We start from the raw sequence: 23860 nt of genomic DNA on the forward strand, positions 1-23860 counted from the left end.
GTTCTGCAGGAATACAAGTGTTCCTGCTGAAATTATCTCTTTGATCCAAAAAGGTGTGTGGATTAACTCAAGCTGATTTGAAAAAGGCTGTAAAATCTCCATTGTGAAAGTCTTTTAGGAGGGCATTAGGCCTGACAGTAAACTTGATCCTAGTTTTATATGGGGGTGTTGGTCAGATGACATCATGACGTCCCTTCCAGCTCTATTTTCTATGAACTACACACACAAGTTCTAAAACATACTCTGTGATAACATTCAGTGCAGTGCCAAAACCTACATTCAGAAGCAGAATTAATTTGAAAATCAGATGTTTTCTAGAAATGCATTACCTTCTCTTTTTCTCCTGTCAGGACCAGTACGTCTTCCTAAACCAGTGTGTTATGGATATTATTAGATCCCAGAGGGAGAAGAAAACTGATCTTATTTACCAAAACATGACAGCAATGGCAATCTATGAAAATTTCACACCTGGACCAGGCTTTGGGAAGGCCAATGGCTACCACGCATAGTCCAGCAGGAATGCAGCTTCTCCAGGAGATGGTACCTGCCCATAGGAAAGGGAGGTGTTCTACTCATGTTTTCTGGGATTGTGTGCAGTGTCTCGTGTCTGGCTTCTGCAGTTCTGTCTGCATTCAAAGAAGTGATCTACAGGAGGGAAAACACAATGCTGGCAGGAGCTACAGGTTGATGTTAAGAAGAAAAAACCAACACAACACAAGCAAAACTATTTGAGGTTAACAGAGGAATCTTGCTTTTTTTTCTTAGGAATTTAACAGTACTGATAGGTGAAATAGCATTTGCAGTATGAACAGTGAACTAGAATTTAAATATTAAAATAATAACACAAGCTTTTTATTACAATTTTGTATGATTTCATTTACAGACACCAGGCTTGTGAGCTGTTTTAATATATTTAATTATAAGTTTCAGGAACATATTTTATCTACTGTATCTGGTTACTTAGTTAATAGGTATGTGCCTCTGTGATCTATTTTTTCTGTGTTCCTTTTTATTTAAAAAAGGAGTACAAACGGCTCCTTCAAATGGACATTTATACTTGGAAATTGTGCCTTTTCTAGTTGCTACTCTAGAAAAAAAAGAAAACAGCAGAGATTCTATTTTTGTATGAAACTCTTAATGAGAACACAGATTTTTAAATAAGGCTTATGTCAAACTTAACTGTAGTTGCACTGTTGGCAGGACTCTCCAGAAGTTTGGAGGTGAGCTTTGTTTTTGCATTTCACCACAAATATCCCCTGCCTTAATGTTTTGGTGCCTCTGCCAGAGGAAAAGGAGTGTGGTCTGTCACTCCGAGCTTTAACTGTAGAAAAAAACCAGAGAAAGTGAATCTGTGAATGTGTGTGCAAGGGGGTGTGTGTGGGTGTGTATGAAGGACAGAATAGCTCCTCCCTGTTCCTGGCTGATATTTCTGTTTTTATACAATTTATAATGATTTATTTAAAGGTGCAATATATGATTTACTGAATAATGCTCACTCTATTCTAATAGAGTTTTTCTCAGGTTGGTGTCTTTTTATCATTGTTGTTGTTTTTCCTCAAATATATAAATCTGTGAAAATGTTGAAACTAAGGTTCCAAGTGTTCAAGCACTCCCAAATGATTGACTGGCTTTACTGTTTCTACCAAAACACATTGTACAAAATTCTGCTGTAAAGACAAATTTCTCGGTTGTTTTAGCCATTCAAAACTGAGACATGTCTTACCTGCCTGCATCTCATTGATCCAGTGTAATTGTTTTATAATTACTTGCAATGTACTGCTGCTGTTGTTTTAGCTGGTCCTTTTAGAAACAGAACAAGCAAGCAGAAATCCTCCAGTTGTTGATTTCACAAGTCGAGGATCAGATTGGATTTATTTTGCTGGTACATAACTGTTAGACTTAGGAAGGCATTACCAATGAAGGACTTAAGTAGCTTGGGGTGGGGGGAGGGTGTGTTTTTTGGTCTTTGGATCATTGCACTGGTTGCATTGCAGATGAATATGAAGTTCATGAATAATGCTATAGAATAGCTATAAAGTGGTGAAAAATCTTATGAAGGTTTGATAACCAGAGTCCCTGGAATTCTGCTGCTTTTTTGTTGTTTTGGGGGTTTTTTACTTTGTTTTAGTAGACTTGTCAGAAAAAGCTGCAGATGCTAAGAGTGTATGTGGCTTTACAGTGGAACCTGACAACCTCACAGGATCCAATGTCGGCTGAAGGAAAATGTAGGAATTCCTGGTGCACAACTGTAACTTTACGAATATCCTGAGGAATTCTTTACAACCTGGTGTGAAACTGTGCTGTGCTGTGTGAGCAAAACTGGAGAACAGGCCACAGTGCAGTTCAGGTTTTGGTTGGTGGTTTTTGGAGTTTTGTTTATTTTGGTTAAATTTGTTATATATATATATTTTTTTTTAGCAGCCACTTGAATATATTTTTTTTCTCTCTTTCTCTGAAATACTTTAAAAAAAAAAAAGCCAACAAAACAAAAAAACTACCATGAGGTTAATGATCCTGCCAGCTCCATCCAAACTGGCTGTCCACAAAGTGGGCCCATATTCTTCCTAAGCTGCTGTCAGTTGACAAACAAAGATAAACCACTTGGACCAAACAGAACCATTCCAAAGGAACTGGGAGGGAGGAAAGTCTGCCCCTTACAGTCATGTGTTTTTTTTTTTTTTTTTAAGTCTCTTACTCTTTTAGTTACAGCACATCTGTGCAGAGCACAGAGCCAGTATTCATTATTTCAGGTCTCCCAAGAACTTGCTGCCTTAGGGTGGCGAATGCTGTCTTGCTCCTGAAGGCCCTTGTTTTGTATAGCACAGAGGAGAGGGAGATGAGTCTTCCATGCTAGATGATGTTGATTTCATAATATTGCAGCAGAACATCAGAAAACTAGCTAGAACAGTAACTGGTTTTGCTTGACCACTGCCCAGATCCTCTTACAGAAAACAGTTGGATCTGTCCCATTATTTTGGTGTTGGAAGCAGACATCAGATTCTCACTTGTGGCATCATCTAATGAGTATCCATTTTAAATAAAACTGTATGCGTGTGTTTTCCCCAAACTGACTCATTGTGAGAAGAGACTGAAGTTTGAGGTAAATGACCTGTTGATCCCATGTTGATAGGTGGAAAAAGTTGGTAAGGCTTAAAATGTTGTAACGATAAAGTTGGGTGTAATGTCGATGTGAATAAGTAGGATCTGCCTTATAGGACATCTCTGCAGGAAGAGAAGGAGCACAGGCAATGCTCCACTACCTTGTGGATCTGTCTTGGTCAAGATGACTTGAATTCCTGAAATTATTTTCTCCCTGCCCTCTGATGTTCTTTGTGTTATAATTGCTGAGATCTGTCTCTTTGGTCAATGTCTTCTGTTGCTGTTGCTTATCTAAAGCTGTCCACTGAAAGCTCCACTGTGTGACAATTACATCTCCTGCATTTCTGTTCTATTTTTTTCCCATTTGGGGCCTGCTTAAGAAGGGAAAAGTTGATGTGTTTCAAATAAGTGACTGTTGAATATCATGAAATGATGTACAAATTTTGTTGTTTTCATATTTGTTGTACAGGAAATTTCTGCACATTATAATGTTTTTAATGGTTTGATTTGTTTCTAAAGATATAAAATAACAATTAAAAAGCATCATCCTAGAGCACTTTGTCTTATTTTTCCTTTATTGGGGTTTTCTTTTTAGTTCCTTTCAAATAAAATTAATTTCCTAAAGTTTCATTTAGAAGGGCTTTATAATAGATAAGGAAGGTGGGCACCCATTCTCTGGGGTGACCTTTGAGTAATTTTTATATTACAGTCACTGGAGCTCCCTGCAAGGCTGTAATCTGTCATTCAGATTTGCCTGGCAGGATCTGGGTCTGATGTTACTGTGTCCTGCCACTTGGTGGATTCTCAAAATGAAGAGCTTGATACCAGGTAAAGGAACAGGACCATCATCCAAGGTCCATCAAAAGATTTACATTCACTGAAATAACCTTGAGGGAGGATCAGTGTTTCTAGGACTCATTTACATTCAGAGGAACAAGAAGGAGGATTTTTCAATCCCTTTAAGATGTTCTTTTGTTGGGAGGTGATAGAAGGGGATGCAAAATATGTTTTATTAATGTTACAGCTGGCTGCTTGATTACAGATTAGCTGTCTGTAGATGCATATAACATTATCTCACGTAAGTCCTTTTCTCCTAAAATTTTTAGGTTCCATTCCTGGCTGCCATCTGAATCACTCCCAAGGAGGATCACATGCCTGGAGGGTGATACTGGCGTTCAGCAGCTCTCTAGTTCATCATGGGGTGCTGACACTTAACTGTAAAATCTTGTGATCCTCCATGGTAACTTCTGTGTTTTCTGAAGTGACTGGGTGGGGAGATAGGAAGAGCAGTGTGATTGTCTCATCATCATTTAGTGGGGGCATGTGCCAGCCACATGATGTTGTCTGAGTGCTCTCAGTGAGACTCATGCGGCAGAAGAGAAGCTGTGACAATGAACGTGTAGGACCTGCAGCAGGTGACCACCACTGCCAGAGGTAATCAGCCTCAGGGAGACTTCTGGGAAGTGAAATTCCTCACTTCCCCCCCTCTCCCAAAATTACATGGGTTTGAGATATTAGAACTTCAGTAAAGCAAACTGTCCGGTTGTCATTCGGAGTGTTACTCTGTTTGGGTGGGTAGAGCTGAACCCATATATCTGAAAATCACATTCTGTACTTGGTCTTGTCATGCATTAGTTCTAATGCCTTTGAGTTTAAAGAGGTAGAGGTCAGAGAGGAGAGGACATAATGTTTCTATCCTGTTCTTCACTTGATAAATGGGATATGTTGATGATGCCCTTGCATGCCTTTCCTGGCTGGGGGAATTATCAGGCAGCAAATGGAGTCTGGAGATGAACAGATGTGGATGTTTTTGTGGAAGAGGGTCAGAAATGGGAGCTTGGAAGGGAAGGACACCTGAAAACTTTGCACACTGTGCTTTTCTGAAGCAAAAAGAAAAAGCCTAGGTCTTAACAGCTCCTGGTTGTTCTGAGTAAAAACTAATTAAAAAATGCAGATGCAATCACTTTGGTCTAGGGCCAGAATGAGGGGCAAGTGAAGATCAGTAGTTAACTTGCTTCTGAGGTAGGCAGGTACAGTGTTTTCCCACTTCCCATTCCCACCAGAGAAGTTACTGTACTTCCTTTTTTCAATTACTGTGGCACTGCTGCAGAGAGTTCCTTTCAACTCTTCACATAAGACCTCGGGGTGTTGAAACCTCTGGCTGCAAACCGTTCCATTTCAGCACTTTGCAGAAGTGTTTAAGGAGTTGGTACCAAACAGTGCCTCCCTCCAATCTTGTACTTTGTTCCATTCTCTCTGCCCTTGGACTTGGCAAACCCTTTACCCATGCCAGCCTCCTGCCTGCGAGGGAGGAGGAGGCAAATGAAGCAGAAATCCTGAGTTTGAAGTACCAGGAGGAGCTGCTTCCTGCCTGCATTGCTGGCTGAAGGGAAGGAGCTGTTAGAACATCTCACATGAGGGAGAAGCTGAGAGCCCTTCTCAGACTGTTTCTTAGATCTGAAGAAAAAGATTAGTGATCCAGGCCTGTTCTTCTTTGTCCCTGGTACTTAGCAGAGCCCCATTTATTAATTCAAGCTGCTTTCCCTGGGGTTATTTCATTATATATTAATAGACATAATTTCCTGACAGCAAGAAGAAAAGCTAGCAAATTATCCCCTCTTGCTGAGAAAAGATAGTCTAGTTTGATCTCAAGTGAGTTATTTTAATTTGCATTTTACCTCCAGCTTTCCAAGTAAGCATGAAAGAAACAGATTCCTTGGAACAATGTTCCGAGTGTAATGCTAATGTCTCATGGACGTTAATGGTGCCGACAAGAAGTTTGCTAGAGACACAAGAGCTGTGTGCTCAGTGTACTGGGGTCAGAGCTCTCTTCAGACACTGCCATATCTCTGCCCTTGTTTCACTACAGGGCAGGATGGACAGGAAGACATATATCCTCTTGAAGAGATTTCTGGACTTGTTTTAATTTTTTTATCTGGCAGTTTTTTGATGTGGTGTTTTTAGAGTTGGGAATATTCCATCAGAAGGAAAACAGACTTTGTGATAAAGACTGATCTAATGTCAGCTCTGATTAGGGTATATATCTGCCTAAAAGGTGATTGCTGTCACTCCAGAAAGAAAATACATCCTGTTCATTTCTGTTTTAAGCCTCCAGATGGCACATGATACCACTGTTCTTTCCAGGGAAAGCTTTCCCTGCCAGGCTGCTCCTTTCTCACTTCCTTCCCAGGTTTTGATCATCTCCCTCCACCCCATGTGCTCTTTCCCCTTCCTTCTCCCTACACTGTAGGTGCAAAGCCTGTCTCCTCCAGTCCTGCCTAATGCTCCCTCCAGCCCTTGCCCACGTCAGTCATCAAGTCCAGGCCACTGTGCCTTTGGATGGATGGCTGCCTCCTCCACAGGGATATGTAGAGTGTTGTACACCTGATCAGATGACTTTTTCTCAGAAAGTCTTAAGCTCAGCAATAGCTGGTAACACCAAATAATCCTTTGCTTCCTTGGGAAGTGCTCTTACACTTCAGTCTGTTGATACCTAGGCGTTTTCTGATGGTGCATGTAGTCCAAGGTGTAAGGGCTCTGACTGGGGCCAGCCTGGCACTAGTTGTGCAGCTTTCCCAGCTGTGTGCTCGTTTCCCAGCCTATTGGTCTGCTCCACAGCTGTTCCCAGCAATAATGGATTTATGGGATTGCTGAACACAGTGCAGATACATCAATAAAGACAGCAGACAGTGATGTGCTCGCTCGTACTGCTCAATATGAGTAACAGTTAAAAGTCTGTTTAAGTCAATGGATCTGTTTATGTGTGTGTGTGTGTAACACTGTGATTTTTCCCTGCCTTTTTCTGCACAGGTCCTTAGGGACGTTTTAAATGCAGCTTTTAAAGCATCTGGCAACATCTGCTGAGTTACTTTGGTTTCTTCCATCTCCCACTTGAAATACAGCAAGATTTCAATGCAAAGCTCTAGTGATAGATGCATTTTTTACAAGAAGGCAGTAGCAGAGATGGGGGTGTGAGAGCTCTAAATCTACCGAAAAATGTGTCTGCAACTGCCCTGCTGCTTATAAACCCTTCAGCCTTTGAGCAAGGAGTAAATCAAAACTAGAAATAACACTTCTCATCAGAACTTCCCATGCTTGTGTATCAGCACCCATCCTGTGGACGATCAGCTCTGAGAAGGGTTTGGCTGGGCTGAACAGCTCTCAGCTGCTGCCTCCTGGTCTGAGTGATGCTCCCAGTGCTGATGGTGACAGGCCAGATTGACGTGAGCTGAAGGAAAACTGAGCTCTGGAAGCCAGTTACGAAAATACTGAGAAAAATTTCTGAACAATAAGGATCAGTCAAACCTTTAAAATCATTGTAATTTAGTTATAAGCCAGGTCTAAAGCTATTGAATTGGATTTTTCTCTGTGTGATGATCTCTATAATGTGACTGAGATGCCAGCAAATAGATTTTATAGTGTTTGCTGCAATGAATATTTCCATGTGTCAAGCTCGTTGGCAACACATTAGTACCAGTCATGTTATTTCTGTTAAGACACTTGCTGTTGCTGCTTGATATTTTGAAAATGAGTTTTTTAGGGGTTTAGAAAGTGGGTATTTTAAAAATTAGTTTTTTAGGGGTTTAGGAAGTGCTTCCTTTAAGAAATGCCACTAAACAGAGGTTTGAACAGTTTCACATGAAAAAAAAAATCTTTCTTGGGAATTTTCTCCCATTTGGACATTTTTTAAAGCAATTTAAAGTAAAGATGAACCAGGCTGTTTCGATCAGGATTTACAAGTATATTCTATTTTTGTTTCCTGAAATGTGTTCTGTAGTCCAGGGGACTGAAATACTGAGAAATCCAAAGAAAGCACTGATCCCTGTCACATGTGGAACATGACCTTATCTCTGCTCACCTATTCTTGCAAGTCAGACAAAAGAGGGAATGTAGGCATACCCAAACCGAACAGCTTGCACAGGGCCTTTGCAAACCAAAGGGGTTTTTGAGCAGTATTAAGCACAAAGTTAGAAAAGGGTGGCACAGAGAATACAGAATCTGAATAGATGTATTGATGTCAATCAGTAATATCCCTTTAAACTTTCTGTAGATGATAGTCTGAGTTATGTAGAACTGAAGACATATTAGCCTAACCCAAATAGCTCTACTATATGTAGATTTTGGTATTATATGTGTTGACCTATTTCAAGACATGCATTTTTTCCGTGGTATTCTCCTACCTGATTAATAGATGTGAGTTAGGGCCTTATTCTAAGGAGCTGTGGAAAGTAGATGCTCTTTCCTGAAGAGCATTGCACTGATCCATCCATCCATCACATGTATTTGGGTATCCACTTTCTATTTCAGTGGAAGTTACATATCTTTTTTTAATTTTTTTTTAATTATTTTTTCCCCCCTCTTGCAACATTATTCTACTGCAATGAAGTTTTACAAGTCAGTCCTAGGAAGGCAAAATGTTATTACCAAACCAGAGCCTTACAGCTCTCTCAAAGTCACTTGCTTTAAATGATATTAGAAGTTAGTGGAAGTACGAACTATGGTCAATTGGTTCCAGATGAAACGGTATTGTAGTTGCAATTTATTACATGAAGTGATCAATATGTTGTAAGTGCTTTTACAAGGTAGAGCCAGAATCTATGTGAAAACACAACTAGAAGCACCACAGTCTGCAGAGACTGCTCTCTCTGCACTCGGACAGAACACAACGCTGCTACTTTTCCTGGGATTGGGCTTTCACTCAGAGAACATTTTGACTTTCAAGGACTTTGCTCTTCAGTTTATTTTAGAAAAATCAGGATGGCTTTGGTGGACTCAGGTGACTGCTTCCTGGGCTGAGGACAGAGTTGCTGAGGAGGGAAGGACCATCTCTTGATTAGAGTTTGCAATCAGTGCTGTGGCCAGAAGCAGGAGATGAACTCAACCAGCAGGTGCACGAGGCACAAGGCAGCAGAGTGATGACCATGGTCACCCTAATAAGCAGCATTTGTGATTGTCTACCATTTTTTGGACTACTTAAATATTAAATTTTCAGGAGACATTTGAAAGCAGTTTTGCAAACTGCTCAGAAGTAGTTTCTCTCAGAAAAATGGGTGGAGTAGGAATAAAATCAGAGGGCTTTGTGGGCGATTCAATGTTGGTATCATTAACAAAGACAAACAATCATCTATGAAATGCCATGAAAAGGATTGGCAAAATGAATGACGTCTTTGCTAGCAGCTGCGTTGTGGGGGTGAATTGCTTTCCCAAGGCTGGGGGGAGCAGAAGGCACTCTTGCTGTGCCGAGGGGCTGTGGTGGGTAAAACCTGTGTTAAGTTGCAGATGTACACTGCAAATATTTGCAGAAGTGAAGCTGTGGTGCTTCTTCTTTCACGCAACAAAGAAAGGAAAAAAAAATATTTTCTGCATAGTTCAATAATTGCATTGCAAAAAAATATAACATCTCAATAACGTGTAACTGTACCAGAAACCACCAGGCAAAGAGCAGGGAGAGATTAGTGTGGAGCCTCTCCTCAGCCTCCGTAGAGAAGGCATCATGCTCCAAGCTGGCAGTGGCCTTTTAACTTTGCTGATGTGTAAGGAAAATTCATACATGCTAATAGTCAAATTATGATTTCCCATGATTGAAAGGCAGGAGCTGCTAAGCATAACAAAGTGAGCTTTCCCTGCTCACTAGGGCATCTGCCAGCGCTGTGATCAAATTATGGCTTTCCTTGGCCCACAGTCAGGAGCAAACTGCATATCCTTGATCAAAAGCGCAGTCTGCTTGGGTGGAGATGGTTTAATTATTAGTGACAAATCTGACAAAAGTCCTTTGAAGTGACAGTCTCAGGATGGCTTAGTATTCACATATGGGGGAATGAATTGAGTAATTACAGCAAGAAATAACCTCAACAATGAAACTGAAACAGAAGGTGAGGGTTGCAGCTGCACAGAGCCACAGGCACCAGGTGTGAGGGTGGCCAGGCAAGGGGGACTTGCTGGTGCTGAAGACTGTGGGTGGGGGAAGAAATGTTTGGGGTACATCACTTGTCCTAGAACGTCTGGCTTTTTTTAGTCTGGTTCTTGCTATGCAAAAGCAGCTGAGGGACCAGCCCAAAAATTTGCAGTGGAGTGGTGCCTTGCCAGCCTTGCAAAGGCTCTATTTCCCTGTTGGGGCCAGTCCTCAGAGGCAGCCCAGGGCCCTTTGTGCCAAGCAGAGCCATAGCACAGGAAATAAGAGATTCAATAGGGCTGTAATGGATGGAAGAGCCCAAAATAACTCTTTCATTTAAATGAAATGCCAACTTCTCCTAAGTAACTTCACAGCAAAGGCAGAAAGCAAATGGAAAACACAGTGGTAATTAGGGTCTTGCTACACCTGGGCAAATACCCTTGCCCTAGAAGCTGACTTTTAATTGCAAGGAAAGGTCTGTGAGCAGCCCGAGTGTGCCTGCTCTCTCTAATCTGTGCTGCTGCTCTGGTAAACCAAAACCAGGCAGGCATCCTGAATGTGGCCACAGGCCTCCTGTTTGCTAACGGGTGTGGGGAGGACTCATTTCAAAAGGAGGAAGTCATGGCACCCAGATGGATTCCCCTTGGCAGCAGATGAAAGCTGTGTGGTTTGAGAACAAAGAGCTCGATTTTTGCATGTAGGAAATGAAGAGATCAGCTGAGTAATGTTATACAAGCTGGAGGGGAAGCCTTAAAAGTTAAAAAAAGCACATTACACTTGATGCATTTGCCGGTGATGCTGACTGAGGCATTCTGTGCTAACTGAAGTTGCAATGCAATGCAACTGAGGGCGCTGGGCAAGGACAGCAGTGGTGACAACAGATTTATACCACTTCTACATTGCAGGACATCACTGTCACTAAAAAGAGGAGAAAGGTGCTTTGGAGTTTTTTTAACACAAATCTATCTGTTGCTGCTTGGGTATCTGGTACTTGAATTGCAAAAAGCAGTAATAATTTCATACTTTTCCCTAGTTTGGCTGGACTTGCCTGCTGGGGAACTGACTTGGAAGGACCAGGGCTGGCATCAAGTGTACATGGCTTCATAGCTCCTGTGCATGATCCTGTAGAGAACACACATGAGTTAAACCAAGATTCCCATTGGCACTGGCAGTTGAAAACAGCTTTTAAGATCCTGGCTCTCAGAAAAAGCTACTGTATGTATACTGTACTGTATACTGTTCTGTATGTAATACCTTATTCCATGGGGTTATGCATGTTCCTCACACTGCCTCTCCTCTCCTGGCCCCCTGGCTGCCAGCAGGGCTGTTCTTCACAGTGTCCCTCGCTCCTCACTGCTGGTGTGTATTGTGCCTTCCCTTGCCCTTTCCCAGAGGCAGCACCAGCTTCTGTGACAGGCTGGGCAGTGCCCTGTGGTGGGATCGATAGGGAATGGTCTGGGTCCATCACAGGGTAGCCCTTGGGTCCTCTCCTCACAGCGACCTCCCCACTGCTCCCAGCACCTGGCATGGATCTTCTCCTTGCACCCCCTCCACCATTGGGCCCAGGCTCCTCATCTGACCTGGCCACCACATCCAGTGTACTCCACTTCCTGCATTGCTGGGGACAGGACTGGCACGGCCCCTGTGTAACCAGGTACCCAGCCCTTGTGGCACCCTGCAGGTAGGTCTGCCTTCTTCAGACATTTTCTTCCAAACAGAATCAAAGTGAAAATGGTGCTGAGAGAAACAGCAAGTCCCATCCCAGGCGAGGGTTTCCTCAGGGCTCTCTGAGACTGGCATCACCCTGGGCAGGTGGGAGGGGATGCTGAGACAGCTCCTTGGGGTTCTCTACCACTGGGGGGGGGGGGGGCTGAGGCGAGTCTATTTTCAAACCTCACATCAGGATTTCTAGTGCACGCCTTGGTGACCACACCAGAATTTTGGGGGGTACACTGGGCTCCCCTCAGCCCACAGCACCTGCTCAAGGGGCAGGAGGGTTGTTAGGGAGCCCAGAGGGGAGATGACATTTCTGTGCATCAGCCACTGGCTCTGACACAGTGCTCCTACCTCTTCCCAAGGTCTGAACCAAACCAGTCAGTAAACATGCAGGATTTGGGTTTCTCTGGTAGAAGCCAGCAGTGTCCAGAGCTGGGCCAGGTTGTAGGTTCACACCCTTGAGAGCTGATGGTGATGGAGGGCTTGAGTTGATGAATCATACTGGTTGGTCCTTGTGCAAGTGGAAGGGGAAAGATGGTGAGAGTGGAGGGATTAATGAATAATTAAACTCTGAGACGGAGGAACATACATAATGCATGATAAATTAGTCCAAGTGCAGCAGAGGAAGCACGAATAAAGTTTTTTTCAACAAGCATAAAATGGGATGTGACAAGGTATTTACGCTAGAACAGCTGTTTGCTAAAATTTTTCATTTATTTATACAAATTTCCTCCCCCTCACAGTTAGGGGTCTGCATAGAGTGGGAGAGAAATCAGCAACTGAGATGGAAAATAAGTTTGGTTCCTGCTAGGTCCCAGTCTGACATGCTCTCTGCCTGGGAGATCTCCCTCCCTGCTTAGTGCTTTCCTTTCTGATAATCTAATGCAATATTTCCCTCCTGGTCGTTTGGGCTGCAATTTGACTGCAGCTAAGGCGGGTAGGGTAATGCTCTTAATTCCATGGAAACAGTGAGGCCCACGTTGACTCACTCTAGCCTTTTCTGATCCCAGATTCCCTAAATGTTTTCTTCCTTCCAAACTGTCTTTGCTGTTACAACATAAATTATTTATAAGATGTTACATTTGTTACAGATGGTAATGAGGCTGCCAATCAGAGGGCACTGACTATACTGCAGTGTCAAACTGATTTAAGGAGCGGGGGGGGGGGGGGTGTAAATAAAAACCCAGTCCCTTCCTTTCTTTAAACAAACCTGGCAAGTCTGTTCAAATTTACTTTTCCCGTAAATAACACTAAAGGCCAAAAGCTGCATTATTAGACTTGCAAAGTTGCTTCATCTGAATCAAAGTGAGTTCTGAACAATATGACTTGTTTCTTTCCCCCACTGTGAATCGCTTATTGGTGATTACGGTGTCACAGGACACCATATACAGAAGATGTTTATTACAGGTAGCTGGTACAGGTACTCTGACACACAGAAACCACAGCTTTGACAGAGCTTTTGCTCATCACAGGCTGTATATGGAAAAGGACTGTGTGAAGCAATATGGAGCTGAGCACTGAAACACCAGGTCTTTGATCTTGTCTCTCCTTCTGTGTTCTGCTCACTCCAAAGCAGCCTTCTACCTTAAAGCAAGGACCACTGGATGCTGTGCTTGCTGACCTGCCTGCTCCAAGAGAAGGTATCTCACTTCTCACCAGTGTAGACAGTACACAGGGAAATAATCTGTTACTCTCTGCAGCCTGCTTTATTTCTTCTCTAGGACTGATGCCTGCTTTTTGGTGTTTATTGCACTTGGATTTCTCCATGTTTCTGGAGTTCACAGAACAGAACCCTCAAGCAGGGACTGCTTAGACTTGAGGTGGATGAAAAACCAGTCTGAGTTCTTCTGATAGTTTTACTATTTTTTCTTATTCATGGACTTTCAACATTCCTTGCTAGAAAAGGTAAAGCTATGGAAAGTCACACCATCTCCCTGTCATTTGTGTGCAAAGTAAGTGTGAAGAGTTGAATATAAAATAGCTTTCTCCCAAAAATCCACATGTTCTCTTTAAACACTGAGGTCATCTATTTATTAAAAATATAAATGTTAAAAAGCACGCAAATACTGAGCCCATAAAACATACAGTTAAGACCCCCTCACTGAGGACACACATATGCAACTGCATATCCAGGTGCTGGAAGAGATGGAGAAGGGGGAAGCAGCTTTTGATCTTGTGTTACAGAGAAGCCCAATGCAGTTTTAACAGCCTTAGCTGTGTAACTACAAAGATATGCTTCAGCTGCTTGAAGTGTCACAGGCTTCCTGCATGCTGCTGGGCTATCCTAGTAGTAAGGAGGTGAGGTAGCTTTCCTAGACAGAACACCCTACTTCACAAAGCTATCCTAAGGATAAATGTGCTCAAGAGAATAAAAATGGACTATGGACAGGCAAAGCACAAGAAAGCTATGGAAAGTCCTTGGTGAGCCGGGTTTTTTTGTCTGGCAGGGTTTTACCCCTTCAGCTGTTGGAATGACTCACTGATTTGCATGGCCACTCTTGTTTATGGATACTGAAAAGCTTTGAGCATGGGATTGTGATGATGATATGCCCTGTCAGCCATCTCTAATTCAGCTAGATTTCTTTTCTTTGTCTCTCTTTTCCCTCTGAGTGCCTTAATCTAGATGGGCCTTACCACTTTAAAACTAAAGTGGGACACAGGGATATGAGAGAGAGAAAAGGAAAATATCTGAACTCCCTGCCCTGTTCCAAATTAATTAGAGCCAAACCCACCTCAAATACGTGTAGAAAGCAGCTTAGAAAACACTCTCTGTTACTGCATTTAAATCCTGAGCCTAAAGCTTATAAACCAAACCCTGCACCAGCATCTCTCTGTGCAGTTTGACCTCACTCCAAACACACTGAAGGAGAAAAGGCAGGTGTTCACCAGGTTTCTAGCACGACGTGCACAACTTGCAGACTAAATCAACCCAATGCTTGCCAATGGGATGGGATACCAGCAGAGCTGCTTATCTGAGTGATTTTTGTTTTCAGCTGTATGAAAATTGAGAAGTTCCTGGTGGCAGGCTGCTCTGGTAACTTGCTTGGCATCCCCCTCTATTGTATGCCCCTGGTGTGGGCCCTGGCCTGCTGCTGGCTTTGCACTCCATTACTCCCAAAGGTGTGGGGGCTCCTCACTTGCTGCCATGTTTCCCTTAGTTTCCTTAAGACGGTTGCTTCTAGTAAATATATGTTCAGCTTGGCTGCCTCTGCAACCAAGACACTGTTTTCCTAAGCTACAACTTGACAAGACCCTATTTGAGGGAGCCCTCAGCATGTAATTTCCCTCAGATTGGCATTTTTTCCCTGCCCAGAACTGCCATTGAAAGGGGAATATGAAAGGGGAATACCATTCCTTCAAATGGAACCCTGCGTTTTCCAAAGATAGCAAAAGATCCCCAGCTGGAAGAAAAGCCTATGTGAATTAGCATGGGTCTATGCTAATTTACATCAAAGGAAAATCCAGATCATAAGTGCTTCCACATGTTGCTTTTCAAGATCAGAGTGCAAAGTCCAGGCTGCTGAGTTGTTAGGCTGTGCCTCTGTGCTGCCTGATTTTAGCTACTGTGGCTCTGGAGGAGCCTCTTTTCTAGCTCCTCCTGTGTAACACAGCTTTCAGAGCTCTTGGGGGTACCATCTCTGGCTTGTGGTCCTCCAAAGAGCTGTAATATCAGCATGAAAAGAGAGCAGAGGTCTCACATAAATAAGTGAAAATATATCCATGTTGAACGAGGAGATTAAAGGCAATGGCACATGAAAGCAAAAAGTGGTTATTGTTAATGACAGTCTTGATGACCCTCTTCTAATATCTAATCTCTTCTTATTTCTAATCTTCATATTCTGATCTTTTTTTCCTTACCATTTGCTTTGTCATTAAGAATCTCCTCTCACTTCAAGGTGCAGTGTAGCTTTTTGCAAAGTCTTAGCCTTTCAAGGGGTTGTCTGAACTACAGACAATTTTGTCCTCTAATACACATAGGTGAGGTTATGTAATGTTACTGGTGAAGATTGGATGGGATTTGCTCTTCATTTGTGTCAGGAGACTGAAAGAAATGTTGCTGGAAACGTGGGCTTTGGCCTTGGCTGGCCTCAGATTGGATGGCAAGTCAGCTTTGCAGATGAAGCACCTTTTGTGCAAAACTTCTGTGGAAACCAGAAGTTACCTCAGAGAAGTTAGGGGAGATAAATTACAGTAAGGGAGTAAAGCAATGTGCAGAGAACACCTGTGCTATTTCTCTATTTAGATTTTGTGGCAAAATGGGTTATCTGCTGCCAAAATACATGTTTTCAAACTGGTGACACATAGGCCTGGTCTTCCTCAGAGTGTTAATTTACAGGTGAAGACCTCCAAAGGCCTTTCATGACCTGCTAACATGCATAACTGCAACAAATGCCTTGTCATCTTTAGGCTTTACTGTTGGTTGCTAACACATAGTAAGACTGACTTCTTTTGGTTTTCCTTGAAAAGGCAAACCCTGAGGTTCCCTGATGTCAGCCAGCTCCGACTGCCAATTCTGTGAAGTCTTGTTGCAGACTGGGATATTTTGCTGCTGCCGTAGGACTGACAGGGTGAAATCAAGGGCTCCTACAAATGGCAGTGAAGTTCAGGACAAACACGTGGGGCTGAGGACAGGATGACTTCCTGCAGCCACTGCAGCAGGTCAGCTCTGGAAGATAAAATAGGGGTAAAGTTTTCACAATCCCCACACTGCCCACCATGGATAACACCTCTGTCTTCAGGTGAATGCTACATTCTGTGAGCAGTAATTTCCACTGCCCCATAAAAAGCTAGGTCTGGTGTGGTATCCCCCTTAGCAGTGTGAATCCATGGCTCTGGATGTTGCTGTATTGCTTCCCAGCACATGAGGCACCTGCTTGACTCATTTCTTTACCCTTGTCATTGTTCAGAATTAGCTGTGCACCCATGTTAGCCAGGCGAGCCAAGTGCGAATTGTTTTTCATGCAGGATGACTGCATACAGCAGCACAGGGAGGGGGAAGCCAGATTTTTGGAGAGCAGACCCTTGGTATGGGACAAAATGCTCGCCTGCACTCTGATGCTGATTTTCTCCTTTATTGGCTGCTCCTGAGCCTGCAGCCGGAGGAACGGTCTCCTGTGGAACGGCAGCTTTAGACAATTTTATTGGCTGATGAATCTGATCTTGTCTGGCCACCTTCCAGAAACACTGACTTGCCCGAGATGAGAGTGAGAGGAAGGTTGCTCTGCCTGGGGCTGTAAAGCAATTGTTTTGAGACCAACGTAACACCCATGCCTTGCTGCACGGTAAGTATATAACGATAGGTCCATATACCCACATGTATATGCAGGAAGTGCTTTATAATATAATTGCTGACACAATTAAATGTGCAGCTCCTGTGGACTGTGTCTCGTTTGCTGCTTAATTATGTGAAAATGTTCTTGGTAAATTGCTTGCTGTCACAAAATGCTCGATTAACTGTTGCAATGATCTAAGTTGAAACACTGTATTTGTGTCCTACTCTGGTTATTTCCTGTGCTGCAACACATTGATTTCAGCTTTTTGGCATGAGAGAACAAGATGCAGCTGCAAGATGTTGATATTAAAATGTTTTCTTCAGTTTTATTATTTTGCTAGTGGAAACTCAAAATACCAGAGCTGCTTGCTAATATTTGCTCAAGTGTTCTAAAAATTGCTGATTAATCTTGCCCTTTCTTTTTTTAAGGGTAACTTCTGTGAAGTTTGATGCTATGGATCGTTTTGCAAGTTGTGCCTTGCAACAGAGCAAAAATAGGGCAGAGCTAAGGAAGGGAATGTTTTTAATGTAGCCCCCAAAGTGTGTGGAGCTCAAAGTGGCAGGATACTGCATTGCACCTACATCACTTGCAAACAGCTCTCCAGATGAACATTTCTGATGAGCCTCCAAAACTATTGCTACCTAAGGAATTAATGATTGACCAGCAGCACTGGAGCAGAATGAAGGAATGCAGCTTTTTAGACTGCAGCAGTCCTATAATATACAAAGATGCAGCTAATCCTGAAAGTACATCATACCTGCTGCTTCAGAAAGGATACTAAATATTCTGAGTTTTACTCTAACAATCTGCAGAGCCCCTAATACTCAGAGTGGAGTTTGAAACTGTGTCTTTTTAACAGCTTTGGGAAACAACCTTTTATCACTGTATGTGTTCAAAATACCTCTCTCTAATGTTTCATCATTCTTTTTGTTAGAAGAGATGGTGCAGGAAGTGGGGCGACAGCGTTTTCTGCAAACAGATCCCTGCTAAACATAGTGCAGGGACAAAATAACTTCCCCAGGTCTAAGACAAAGTATTAAATTAAAGCTGAGTAAAGCTATAAACAATCCTCAAAGATTTCCTGAGCCAGAACTTTCCATACTCTTGGGCTGGGTGTAGCACAACTGTGTTGATGGCAGTGATGCTTTTTTGCATTCTTCTTTCTGAGGGCCAATGGGGAACCTGAGCAGCTTCATGATTTGCCTTGACTGGAATAGCTTTGCAATACCATGTTGGCCTTTGATGTTCTTTAAGGAGACAGAAGTAGATGGTATGGTGCTGGCTGTAGCCTCTTAAAATCACCTTCACCACAGCTGCCTTTCCAAGCAGTGTTGAAGTTATGTTTTGAGAACTCTGGGAAGAGGACGGTGTAGGAGGGCCAAGTTTTGCAGGTGGAGGAGAGACACGAACACTGACTTGCAGCTGTAGCTGTAAGGAAGAGTCTCCCCACTATGTTCAAGTGGGGGAGAGGGGAGGCCTTGGTGCAATTCCAGCTGTATTTCAGCTGCAGAAGGAAATAATTTATTGAACTGGCTCCTGCTTCAAATGGAATGGCAGTACATGAAGTTGTGTGGCTCTGTTATCACCCATGGTTATGAAAGTTAACTAGGACCTTATATCAATGAGAAATTATGCATAAAATATGGTTTAATATGACTTTGGTGCAATTGTGTCAGGTAGCATTGACGAACTTTGATGCTGTGTCTTCTAAACATTTGTTCAGTTGGCCCTGTAAATAGTCTAAACTATTTTTTTTTGCTTGTTCCTGTGTTTCTACCCTGTTCCTGTTCCTATTCTTGCTGTCTGAGGCTTCTAAGGGAGCCATGGGAAGCTGACATTCATACTCATTAGATTTGAAACATCCCTTCTAGAAATCACAGGCACTGCCATTAAATGGAAGATGAGGGGGGAATGGCGAAAAGTGGAAAAAGGAGGTAACTAAAAATATCGTAAAGCTTGTGATCTTTTTTAATGATTATATTTGGCAATTCTGTAGAAATGGATCTAAGAGAAAACTATGATTCTCTGACTTTTAAAAAAGCATTTATCTGGAAATGTTTCAGTTTTCAACTAAGATCTGAGTGAAGAAAGTGGAAATACACTGATTTGTATTTTGACAGTTTAAAATAGCTTTTGTGCAATGCTTTTACAGTGTGTTCATTTAGAACGTGGACTTGCAAATTGCGGGAATATTTTAAAGCACTTGGAATTCAGAATGACACGTAAACTGCAGTGACTTTATTTTTATCTTTGTTGGGTTTGTTGGCTAGTTTGCCTCTGAATTTGTATTTCTGTATATGTATATAAACATAATCCCATTAACATGTATAATAGTAGGAAGCTGGTAGGCAATGTGCTTACATATATATCAGCATATTACTGAACCATAATATGAAATATTTACTGTCAATATTCATGTATAGACCTGATGTGCTGTGGATTCATGCTACTAGTAATAAGGCAAGAAACTGTTTATGCTGTGTGATACCGATAGCCAGATCAACAATGGGAATGAAAACTGTTCTTCCATGTTAATTACAGCCTGACAAATGGTGCATTCATTTTTCATTGTTAATAAATGGCCCATATGGCATCCTTTGATCACATGCTCTACAGCTTCTGCAACAGTAAGGCACTTACTTTCTGGGAATACGGAACGTAACATTTGATCTGGTCTTTCTGATCAGAATATTCTCTTGAGCAAGAAAATGGAAACTACCAGGAGAAGGTACCTTAGGTAGCTCAGAGTTTTCCAGTCTGAAGGCTTGGTGCATGGTGCACCCACCTCAGAAGCAGAGCCAGCAGCTTCTTCACAGTCCAAATCAAAGAACCGGAAGGGTTTTTCCCCACCAGCAAATTTCGTTCTTTCACAGAATATGTGAGAATGGTTTTTCCATGGTGCACAATCGAAATTCCAGGATGCCTGGCATGCAGGGACAGAAAAAACTAACCAGATAGGAGGGCTTTGTTTAGAAAGTAAAGCAAAGCAAACTTAGAATTTCTTTGTGTGTGAGAAATATGCATCACAAAAAACCTCACCAACCTCACACACACACATACACCCACCTTGGAATAAAGGCAACCTATTTGCTTTTAGTCATGGTATTTATCGTACCTTTTAGAAACAAAACTGAAATCCGTAGCCAGGACACCAGCTGGAGGCATTCAGGAATATCTCCATGGAAATACCATCTTGGAAAGCAAAGCTTGCTGAAGTTTGCTCATTATTATCTGCAGAGCATTGCAGTCTGGGAGAAAACAGGAGCTAGGTGACAACTAGTCTCCTGTTTTCTGCACCCACATTCACAACAGATGGACGGGTGATAGGATCTCTTCAGAGCAGCTCATGCCCTCCCTTACAGTGTAGCTCTTGCAGCCACTTTGATCTAGGTGGGCAGTCATTGTTTGGGACCTTTCTGGGGTGTTCCTACCATAAAAGGACAATGATTATACACAGCTCATACCTTTAATGTAAACTTAAATGTTTACAAAGCATGTGTGTATATATACTTCTATTTCCACAAACACAAGAGGTTTCCTCTCTCACAGTTTTCATGTGATCCTTCCAGGGGCAAGGAGATACAGGAAGAAAGCAGGAAGAATGAGAGGGGGAAAGCTTATTGGTCTTGCTTTGGGAAAGTTTCATCAGTAAGACAGCAACCTGTGGCCACCCGTCACTGCTGCAACACTGTCAGCACACCCAGAGTAGTTTCAGCTTCTGCTCTGGCAGTAGCAAATGGCAAAACTGCACAGTCAACCATTACCACATATAAGCAAAGATTTGTGTCCCCTTAACCTTTTGCAAATGATGGGTACAATATGATAGCTTAAATGCCAAGGCAGATGGTGCATTTCTGTACCATGCATCATTTTGTATGCATGATGAAATGTGGCTGGCTAAGTGTGTCCAGATGGGCATTGCTCCTTTGAAGAAGAAACCAATAAAATGTGGCAATCTGTGGCTAAAATAGCCTAGAATGGAGAGCTAACATGGAGAGCTAGAACAAGGCAGAAGGTTGCAAAAGTTGTTCTCCACACAGGTAACTGAAGGGGGGGAGAACATTTCAAGTTTGTGTAATCAATTAATTTACTGTTTCATGGAACTCAAATATAAGACACTGTGAAAACAAGGAGTGATGTGAACTTTCAGCCAATACTCTAGTGCTAGTACATAAAATGTTTCCACAACATACCTGATTTCTCTTGGTTTTTTAGGAAGGTTTTTTTGAGAAAAATGCTCTTCATGATGTTACAGGCCTGTAATTTTCAGGCTAGACTACAAAGGGATTATATACTTACTATTTTGGTTTCCCTTTAGAGAGTTCTGCAATGTTTCCTATATCCAGATGACCAGTACAGGTTTTATGTAGTATGTAATTTGCCACATGGAATATATGCTGGTCACTACCTCTGTTCTTAGAGGAGATGGCAGCTAACAAAAACTATGTCTGACAGGCTGTTTCCTACTGTGGAATGATCTGTCATCTCCTCAGGTTCTTGTAAATTGCTGTAGCTCAAGATTAGGGTAAAATGTTTAAAGTTATCAAAAGCAGCTTTAAAGCCTCTGACTTTCTAACATTAAAAGTGGTTTAGGGGCTTATAAGTTGATTCCCATAATCACCTTTGAAATGTTTTTCTAGTCCATCTTCCTTAAATGAATAGAAATGTCTTTATTTAATACAAGTAGAAAGGGCCTAACTTTGGCCACAAATAATTGCTGATCATGAACTTGCTGAAAGGTTATCTGAGAGGAGTAAAATCTGGAAGTGACTTGCTAAAATGATAAGATTGTCAGAGACAGTAATAGGTAAATGCCTCAACCTTTGTAATATAAATGATTACACTTGAAACTAAGCATGGATGGACAATGCACTTGTCTCAGCATAAGAACAGTGAGCACTTGCCCTGTGCAGAGCCAGGGGTTGGACTCAACAATTTTTGTGGGCCCCTTCCAACTCAGGATATTCTATGATTTTGTGACTTAATTATTTTCCAGAATCCATGACACAGGAAACAGGAATTTCCTCAAGCATTCTATCACAGCAAATTAGGTTTTTATATTAAACATTCCTGCTTGGCCTGCAAACCAAACTTCATTCCTCTTGTCTTCGTTTAACATGGTGGACATCAAAGTTTAATATAAAAAAAAGGAAATATTAAGTCAACTTCTTACCCCCCTTCTATCATGCAAGGCTCTGGCTAGATGAAAGGACAAAGATATGATACATGGAAACATGAGTGGTTTGTGTTCAGGTTTATGTCACATGTTGGCTCCAGTATGTGGGCAGCACACTTTCCATCAGAGTGTCACAGAAATGCTATGAAGACCCTATACGGGCAGTGACCTCTACGTGAAAACAAAGGTAACACACTTGACTCAGTCAAGTCTGTGATATATTTAGATACCCACTGCAGCAACTTGCACCAACGCAAGCTCTGAGTTGCAGGTAATTCACGTGGCTGTGTCTCAGCAGTTAGTCCCTGCTTCATACTGCAGTTAAGTTGCACTGGCTTCCAGGTTATTGCATCTATATCTGGCATTTACATGGTCCCAGGAAAAGTCTTGTCTGTGTGAAGTTTCGATAAAAGATGGTTAGATTTCTGAAAAGTGAAATTAAAAGGGAAGTAGCACTGAGTAATCTGGGAAATGTCTTTCTATCCAGGCTTTATTAGTGATCATTTCCTTCTGTGGTTATTTGCATACACTTACAGAGCCCAGCAGAGCTATTTTCCTTGCTCTGGTTTTGCCTCATATAGAGCTGTCATTCATGCTTGCCAGGGGTAAAACGGTGTGATGTAATCTAACTGTAGGCAAGGTGGCTTAATTAACACTTACAGTCTGTCTTTAATAGGTGGGTTTAGGATACGCAATTTTGTTTTCTAGTAACTTTCAGTTTTACATCTTTCCTCTACCACTGTAGCAGTGGAAAAAGAGCTCATGCACTCCTTAGCTTTCATATGACCATGCAGCTCCACAGAGGGACAGGGAATGGTCTGTTCAAGAAAAGTCAGTGTATTTAGGGCAGGACTCTGCAAATTAACTGGGAGCCTTTTTTCTAAAGGCTGATTTATGCCAATAGGGAGATCCTCCTACAGTGTGGAGCAGCACTGTGCTGATCTCAACAGAGCTACTTTGTTTGGTGGGAATTAAAAATCTAGTCCCAAGTGTGTGTGATTCTCTTATGCTGTTGCAATTATCACCCCTGCGCCTGGGGAAGGTTGTGCCTCTGTCTCCTCCTCTTCTCTCTTTATGGCCTAGCAACCCTACAACACAGTATTGGTTTTTGGAAGGTCATCCTTGCTCACGTGGCCAGCTGTGTTTGTGGCTTGATGTTGCTACTTATGCAAGCTTAGAAGCCATGAGAGAGGTAGCAGGGAGCACAGCAGTACTGGCTTTGCCTTACTGCCTCCAGTGGGACCCCAGGACCTGATTTGCCCAGCTCAGCCCATGCTGCCATTTCAGTGCTCACTCAGTTTGTCCACACATAGCAACAATGTGCTTTCCTCCCCGGAGCGAGGCACACTGAGTTGGTAGGAGTTACCCTGAGATGTGCTTCCCTGCTGGCAGTGGCTCACTGTGCTATATTGAACTGGTTTGCTTCTTACATATGGCAGCAGGAAAAGCCTGTCCCCATGCTGTTGCTCCTGCTCAGTTTATAATCTTAAAAGACATGGTCTGCTTGACTAGCACTCCTTCTGTGTTTGTAGGTTAGACAGAACTCCCTGCGGGTCAGCTTTATGTCTTCAGCTGTAAATGTAGGTCAGCTGGCTGCTGTGCAGAATGCTCCTTTATCCTTAAAAGCGCAGATCCTCACACGCAACTTCACAGTACATTGCGTTTGCTTGTCTTGTAAGAAAGCTCATTTTGCCAGTGTAACCA

At 42.4% G+C, this 23860-nt stretch overlaps 2 protein-coding genes across 8 annotated transcripts in view; both read left to right on the forward strand.

The window, feature by feature from the left end:
- PTPRJ (protein tyrosine phosphatase receptor type J) overlaps positions 1 to 3652 on the forward strand; it is a 74805-nt gene extending 71153 nt beyond the window's left edge. For all 6 annotated transcript variants that reach the window (XM_064657513.1, XM_064657510.1, XM_064657507.1 and 3 more), the window contains one exon: positions 351 to 3652. In XM_064657513.1, the coding sequence (XP_064513583.1) occupies positions 351 to 509 (159 nt within the window). In that variant the 3' untranslated portion in view covers positions 510 to 3652. The remainder of the gene's footprint in view (positions 1 to 350) is intronic.
- Positions 3653 to 16868: 13216 nt separating this feature from the next.
- The window catches only part of OSBPL5 (oxysterol binding protein like 5), a 176814-nt gene continuing 169822 nt past the window's right edge, over positions 16869 to 23860 (forward strand). For both annotated transcript variants that reach the window (XM_064657521.1, XM_064657525.1), the window contains exon 1: positions 16869 to 16989. In XM_064657521.1, coding sequence (XP_064513591.1) covers positions 16975 to 16989 — 15 coding nt within the window. In that variant the 5' untranslated portion in view covers positions 16869 to 16974. The remainder of the gene's footprint in view (positions 16990 to 23860) is intronic.

Source organism: Pseudopipra pipra, chromosome 6, assembly GCF_036250125.1.
Source record: "Pseudopipra pipra isolate bDixPip1 chromosome 6, bDixPip1.hap1, whole genome shotgun sequence".
In the NCBI taxonomy this organism is placed as follows: Eukaryota; Metazoa; Chordata; class Aves; order Passeriformes; family Pipridae; genus Pseudopipra; species Pseudopipra pipra.